The 8,562-nt window shown below is 40.3% G+C and overlaps 1 protein-coding gene across 1 annotated transcript; it reads left to right on the plus strand.

Moving 5' to 3' along the window:
• Positions 1-2,527: 2,527 nt before the first annotated feature.
• Positions 2,528-4,764, plus strand: SARC_03351 (ribonuclease T2 family protein; the record flags this gene model as incomplete). Its single annotated transcript, XM_014302850.1, has 4 exons — positions 2,528-2,638; positions 2,740-2,853; positions 3,810-3,934; positions 4,629-4,764. The coding sequence occupies 4 exons, from the start codon at positions 2,528-2,530 to the stop codon at positions 4,762-4,764; spliced, it is 486 nt and encodes a 161-aa protein (XP_014158325.1).
• Between the last annotated feature and the right edge of the window lie 3,798 nt (positions 4,765-8,562).

Here is an 8,562-nt window from a genome sequence, read left to right on the forward strand (position 1 = left end):
GGCCTCAATACTTCTGATTACCAACTATTAAAAGAATCGTTGTTAACTAGCGTTAGATCTCACAATATATATATATATATACTTATATATATTTATATATATTAATACATATATGTATATATATATATGTATGTATGTGTGTGTGTGTGTATGTATTTATGTATGTATAGGGATATATATATATATATATATATATATGTGTGTGTGTGTGTATGTATGTATTTATGTATTTATATGGATATATATATATATGTGGGTGTGTGTTTGTTTGTGGGTGCGTTTTGCTTGCATTTATGTACATATATAAATAGTGTAGGACATGTGATTTCATTTATTACTGCATTCATCTACGAACTGTAATCTATACCCTGCTTTGCACCTTAACTGACCTTACTACTTTTGACATGAACCCACATCTGACATATATTAAAGGGTCTCAATCTGATTTTCTGGTATCTACTTCCGGAGAATAGTACTGGTTTTGTGAAAGTCATTGACTGTGTGACGTACAAAGTTGCTTAAACATTTATCATTAAAATAGCAATGTATTTCCGGACACAGTTATGACTTTTTCTTGCTGGTAATGACCTGGCCGGAAACGTTCTGCGAGGAAAGAACCAGCTGCAAGATCCCCACCAAAGTGAAGGGCTTCTCCTTGCATGGGTATATCATGAAGCATCTACGCAAACCAACGTAGAATATTGTATTTGAATGTTTTAATAACACATGAAGTGCGTAAATTTGTTTCTGGTGCTGTAGTGTATATAGTGTGTTTGCAAGCGATGATGTCTCCAGCAAACTGTGGCAATGTTCAGAATTTTTGTGCCTGTACAACCATTGGGAGTATTAAGCACTTCATTTATAGCACACTGTGCTTTGACTGCAAAATTCTCGTCTGGGAATTTGCACAGACACAATATATGCTTTTTCAAGGTTGGTGTTTTTTCGTTGAACGCATATTTCGTGTAGCTATTTTAGTGTTGAGTGTAGGTACATCATTTCATTTAGTTGTTTGGTACATCGATAGATTTTCGGTACACATGCATAATTATCAAATACTTTTCAATCCAAGTTTATAGTCGTACGCACTAGACTATGTCAGCTATCCCTTGTTTTCGTTTTGCTGCTACGGCTCGATTGTATACAAAACGTATTATCATCGATGAACGAGTGTGTAATCTTCATTCTCGCTATCACTTGCAGGTTATGGCCAGAAAGAGAGGATGGTCATTGGCCTCAGGTACAGTCGTGAAAACTGTCAATAAGACTGTTTTTCTTGTGGTATACGCCTGTAACTACCATATATATGCGTGCACATTTGCAGGAGTGTGTGTTTGTGTGTGTATATGTATATAAGCTTCTCGTATGGATAGGGGATGTATGTCGAATTACGCAGTCAGTGTTCCTTATGTTAACCCGAAGGTGGTGTGAATAGTGCCTACCTGTGCAGCATTCTGGCGAGGCGTGCTTATTGTGCTAAATAAAATTTATATTATATATGCGTATCTGCACTATGTACTTTGTACTGAATGCAATGCATTCAAAACACATTTGAGCTATATACTTATATATCTATAAACCAATATATATATATATATATATATATATTATATTATATATTATAACTGTATATATATATATATATATACATTTGAGCTATATTATATATATATACTATAAAACAATATATATATATATATATATATATATATATATTAATGATTTGGGCGCATGCAGCATGGAAGTGATTGCGTCATCAGTCATAAACTCGTCGTCAAATCAGCTACAACACTCGTGATCTTCGCCAAAAAGTCAAGCCATGGATGGATAGCGAATTATTTTGTGATTTGAACACAGCACCGTAACTCTTTAGTGGATATACAATTCTTTTAAATCAATGTATGTCTCTTGTGCAAAATTGTAATCATAGCTCCCAGCCGAATTTCTCAGTACTCTGTCTCGTGGCGTTGCATATGCAGCTGTGATCCTTTCTATTCACTATTTTGGCTTTATGTAAGACTATTTGGCTTATTTTGCCTATCTTCATATTTTTGTCATGATTCAAAATTCAAGAATGGTTTCCGCTCAGGTCGGTCTCAGTACCGTCCAACTCTCAGAAACTAAACAATCTCTAATATTTCACTCGTATAATTTCTTCCAGTATTGCCCAGGTCCCAAATTCAGCAAACTATCGCTCCTGACGTTGTTACCGCGTCTCCTGCGATTTTGGGCCAATATGCTGCCGGTATGTAAGCGTACAGCTATCCGTTTTCTCTGTTATTTGTATTTTATACTGGCAGTTAGAAGTACATGAGATTAGTTGTTGGTTGACTGAGGCTTTTATGGTGTGCATCTAGGCCCTAGCGCGAAGCTCACAATCTCGCCCGTCCACACACGTACAAGAGGCGATTTCGACTATTGTTGCAACCCTAGAAGTATACTACGTGCGCGAGAATATACATCCACAGAGTGGGAGATCCAGGCATATGCACAGCTTCACACGCCAGAGTACAAATGCGATGCCAGCATGGACGCGCAACTGCCGGACACAAGCATGTGCGTTCATTTGTACACACGTGTGCCCGCGCATATCCACCTCCACATGAGTATCCGCACATACCAGCCCGCGGGCGTAGAAGTATCGCACGCATGCACACCAACACGATGATACTTAACCTCAGCATCCGCATTGGCAACACATCTACTCTCTAGCGGACACCCATGTTTTCTTTCTGGCAGCACGAATGGAGCCGTCACGGAGTGTGTGCGATTCGAAATAATCCCAAGTTGACCTCACAGCGACAATACTTCAAGGCGGCGATGGATTTGTTCCGCAAGTACGAGCCTCTCAAGGTATGCTGTCCAGGTGTTGGCTTGACTGGTGTGTAGTTGGCTGTGTGGATTTATGGTTCTATTGTGACAGCGTTGACGTGGAAAAACTGCTTTGCTGTTGAATAATGTACGACCCCCAAACTTTGCAATCGTAATTATTCACATCGTCGAGTGCAAGGAAGTATACCTACGTTTACGCATAGCAAGAGCGATAGCAATAGTCATACCTTCGTGTCAATAGATCTATACCGAGATATCTGCTTTTCAAAGATTTGTTAAATACTGTAGAATTTTCCAACACAATGGATATTACATAGAGCGAATGTAAATTATATGTGCTGTGTTTGTGCTTGGTTATATTAGTAAACTGTTCCATGTATCACTGTGGATACTCATTGCGCTAGCGGTTGACGTGACTCAACTATTCATGCAGCAAGAACAGATACGGATTTCTCAAAGTGTTGTAGAATTTTTTTTTGCTCGACTGTGTTCGAACGGTCGTGACAGTGGTGGCTCGAATCAATCAGCTAATTTTTAAGATTTTAGTCGAATGAAAACTCAAGAAATGATGCAGAATTAAATTTATGTGCCTCTACCTGAGTGTCATGCGGTAGTATTTCCTCCAGAGCACATAGCCTTTCCTCTCTCTCAACAAACTCAGACAGGTTAAAAAATAAACAGCCCATAGCTACGGCCTTTGTGTTACAAATTGGAGGGGGATGTACGTTAGCTGTGATTTGCTACGCAATGACCGGGTCGGTATTTCGCCCATCTATATGATAGACTATACATCTTATGCATAGCGCCAATCATGCTTGTGTGTTGTATATGTAAATATACTATTCACTTTGGTATATTGAATGCACACAGTCGAAAACACACATGTGCAACGTATGAATGTCTTGGACATACATCTGCATCTATCTCTACATTGCGAAACCGTAAACATGTATTGCACGAATTCGCAAATATGGCAGGTGTGGAAGACACACAACATCGACGTCCCCAGTAACTCGAAGACATTCAACATGGACTCTCTCATTGGTGCCTACAAAGATTCCTTCGGTGTTACGCCCGTGATCGCGTGTGGTCGCCAATCACAGTAAGTTATACACCTGTGATTGGGTCATGTATAGTTATGCTGAAAACATTGATATCATAATCATGTGCATGCGTTATAGCTTGTTAAATTTGCATGAATGTTTACTTGCGTACACGTGTGTGATTCGATTTCAAAAGAATTGGAATATAAGCGGGTCACAGATCGTCTAGTTGACGCAAAATATGTAGATTTATGTGAATTGATGATAGCCTACCCAGATTTTGAGCTGACCTGTAAATTCATTGGCAATGGCTTATTTAAATATTACTGGTGTGCTATAAAATTGCTAACTCTCCCAAACATGAAAGATAGAATGAATTGTTTTTTCTATATCAGTTGTGTATCGATCGACACTGGATCGTTTGAGTCTCATTGTGTATCAACTTTAAACCCCGATTTGATATTTTCACTACATTTTTTCTGAATTTCTGCTTCAATCACACAGACTACAGTACTGTGTCGAGTTCAGTACAACATTGGTTCATTCACGCCGCGTACTAGCAACGATCAAAATCACTTCTACGTATTTTCTGTTAAAACTGTTATTGAATTATTCTTCTCACTATGATGTTGCTCAGGAGGGACACGAGATGGGGCAAGTCACAGTCTGCATCAGCAAGGATCGTATTCAATCAAATTTTGACCTTATCGCAATCAGATTTCTTATATTCATGTTAATCGTATTCCTGTGTAGAGATCGACAACATATTGGACAAGTCACAGTCTGCATCAACAAAGATCTGACTATCCGCGAGTGTCCCGAAGCCATACAACGCCGCTCATGTCCACAGCATTCGGCTGTGAAGCTGCCAATTCTCAACTACAAGTAGCGTAGCAATTGAGAATGGAGAGATACGTATGTGGAAGCTTCAAATTCTTAACATGTAGAGAATAACCCGAGAATGTGGAAGATTCTAGCTTTATACTACAAATAGGGCCAAAATCTGCAGGAACGTGGAAACCGAGGCAATGGGTAGGGTAGATGTAATGCGCAGTTGCCAATCTTAGACTATGATTGACGGGGCAATGTCCAGTTGTGTCGACAACCTTTGGGGAAAAGGGAAGGGGGGATGATTTATTTCGAGTTGGAGCTATTAGTTATAGTTCAGGATTTAGAATAAATTTTTATAGATAGGAAAAAATATTGGTGATACCAGCCTATTCACATTAAGATTACGGATAACTCAGCTAGATTAATGTGACATGTACTGCCAAGGGATGATTTCGTGCGTTGCGCTTGGTCAAGTACTACTCGTGAAGTTTATGAGAGCTTTGGCGGGTCTTTGGTCACAAGTGTTGCGAGCGAGCTTTTTAATTCATGTGGTTAGTTTATTATCGAACTTCTTGGGGACACAGCAGTGGGGGCAGTGTAATGGCTAATAAGAAAACTAATATAATGTTAAGCAATAATTTCGCTGTTAGAATAAAATCAAGTTTCTAAATAAATAAATACACTGACTAAAAATAAATAAATTTGTCGTCTAATATCTGTCAATCGCAAGTGGGTCAAAAGTTACAAAACCGAATCCTGAATTCGTGACTAGCTATGTATGGAAAGTTCTCACCGAATCCTCCCATTCATGCCCGGGGACTAGGTAAACGGGGTTGCAAATGGATCGTGAAGTTGAAGCTGAGAACACAGTCAGGTGACTATTAGCTGATTTAACATAGGCAACACAAATTAGAATCTATATACATAGCGACTAGGACAGTGAAAGCACTCCAAGCATAAGCCGTAGGCAAGCTCGAGTGGCGATCATCCGGGTGAGTGCTGGACCAGGGATAGCTAGAGGCGCTGCTGCTGCTCGATTGGCACAGTCGTCCAGTCTGGGAGGCTTGAGATCGATCGGGACAAGCTTTGAATATGACCAAGCTCCACAAGAATAAAGAAACCGTCTTCTATCTAGGTATTATCGGTATAGGTGAGATGTGATGTATGCGCAGCTCGCTCCAAATGGATAGCTTCTTCATTTCACAATGTAGCCTGCGCAAGCACTGGGGTGAACAACAACTGGCGGACAGCGACATTCAAATGAAGTTCCTGGTCTCCCTCGTTCACTCGGTATTTACTATGTATAAAGTGCTCGCCATTGGATGGAAGACAAGCCGCTCACGAAATCGAACCGCGACAGGATATCTATCGCCAGTGAGGTTCTAATCCAGACAGTGTTTACATTCATATCATAAGGGGCAGTAAAGCTTACAAACTTCTGGGATATAAAGGTAGTATCGTTTCCAGCCATATAGATATATGGCTGCTCGAATAAATGTACACAGACTGGAGAAAAGTAAGTCCAAGCTGGTAGTGATAGCCTTTCATTACTTGATTAGAACCGTGAACGTTTTCCTGTTTATGCCCAAATCAAAACCTTGTACCTATGCGGCAGGTCCAGACATCTACAAGTCCATGAATTCTTGGATGATCAGACCGCTCACCCTACGAGACTGTCGAGAGGAACCGGATTCCATAGCACTATACGAGGATCGAAGATGGTAGACTTGTCATGAATGCCTGGTCATACGAGCAAAAGCGCAAGTGTCATTCCAGCTTAATAGGGAATCAAACTTTCGCCAGCAACTCTGTCCGTGCCTGTATGTGAATAGAAACCGCATGTACTGCGCTACATACAATGATAACTACCAACCACAAGAGGGGCACCATCTTGGGTCAGGTAAAATGAAGTACTCTTCAGCCTCGTTAAAATTGTATATTTATTTTATTACGAAAGACACTGTCGACTTGCAATGCTCAGTGGAGACAGGGTCAAGACCGAGCTGTGGCGCTGGGGAGGGGCAATATATTCCTTTGACGGACATTCAAGGCTTAAACCGAAAGTGTCACATAGCTATCGGCATCTGCTTTGTCAAGCACCGGCTGCTCTAAGGTGTGGAAATGATGGAAGCTGCAGTAGGCTGCGTTGATAACGATGAATGCTGTGTGACACATACTGCCATTTTTCTAAATAAATAGTGCTTCAACTGAGACCAACAATGCGATAAATTTCGCGACAATGTATTTTGGAGTGGGTCCCTACGCAAGAGAGAGTCAATTATTCATGTCTATAATGCAAGAGTATTCTCTTTAATAGTGGAGCGAAAACTTTGGGTTTTGGGAGTAAAAAATTTGGTTGCTGGTATCCACAGGCACAGCAGCATGATATCGACACCATGACTTTCGCGAGCACACGCACGAATACTCCTCAGGAAGGGTGCACCATAGGCTACAGCATTCTCGTCTGCAAATAGGAAAGGCGTTCTTCGCGGTACAGGAATAAAAACACATAAAATTATCCGGCGGTAAGAGCTATTTAGTTGGGGGTTAAATTTAAACCTTCTTAAGTAGCTTTTAGTCACCTTCGTATCAGTAGTCTCAAGATGCGACTCGCTTGTCCCTCAACCTCGAGTTCCCACGATACAACCCTCTAAACGCTAACAAGAGTACTTACCAGCGCTACCTAAAGGATCGCCAAAGATTAAGTGTTGCGAAGGATGATGATCTGTGTAAATTGTCCACAAGTGATGGAAAAATCTAAGATATAGTTTACATTTTTCTGAAACTGTTTCACCAGCCGAGTCGCCCCTTTTTAACGAGGTGATAATCAGCTGAGTAAATTGAAAAAAAGGTACACTATATGCTATAATTTGCTATCATGTAAACAAATATAACGCGAATCTGTCGTCACGAAGGACATGTATACCCCCACCAACACTTATGTGCCCACATGCATCTGTGAACTGACAAAGCAATTTCTCCACGCTTGTGAAATTGTATGTTGATCTGTGACAAGACCTAGGCCTGGACCGAGGGCCTACAAAATCATTGCTTCATCGTTGAAGAGATTGGGTGTTGGCGCTAAGATGTGAACATATTAGTCAGACCAAATTGCTTCTAAAAATAGTTTTCATGTCACTATTACTTGGTACGATCATTTGTGTCAGGGGTGTCAACTGTAAGCAAGACGCGAGTTTGTCACTAGTTACGAATGCACATTACATTAAATGGTCATTGTACAAGCTTCATAGTCCAGTTGCAATATCCGATGTGCGCGCGTGCAACGAAGATCAAACTTGACTGTCTATCTCAGAAAATGTATGAGTGTCAGAGGCACCACAGAATATTTTATATTCTATAATACACATCAATAAATATAGAATAAAATCAATTGATAATCAGCAGAGTATGGGGGGAAACGGAACACTATATGTCATAATTGGCTACCAAGAAAACGAATAGAACCCGAATTTGCCGTCATGAAGGACATGTATATCCCCACCAAGACTTGTGTGTCCATATTCATCTGTGAACTGACAAAGCGATTCCTGCACGCTTTAAAATGATGTGTTGATCACTGACAAGACTAGGACTCGGGCCCTACAAAACCATTGCTTTATTGTTGAAGTGATTGGGTATTGGCGCTAAGGTGTGAGCACATTAGTCAGGACAAATTGCTTCTAGAAATCGTTTTCATGGCATTGCACCTGTGATGAAATTAAACAATCATTTCTAATGACCACTTCTTCGATCTCTCCCCAGCCATTACAACAGCTATGAGAGCCATCCCATAAGGATATACATTTTAACTTATCTCCTTTGAAATAAATAATATTATCCCTACTACTTGGTACGG

Source organism: Sphaeroforma arctica (assembly GCF_001186125.1).
Source record: "Sphaeroforma arctica JP610 unplaced genomic scaffold supercont1.169, whole genome shotgun sequence".
In the NCBI taxonomy this organism is placed as follows: Eukaryota; class Ichthyosporea; order Ichthyophonida; genus Sphaeroforma; species Sphaeroforma arctica.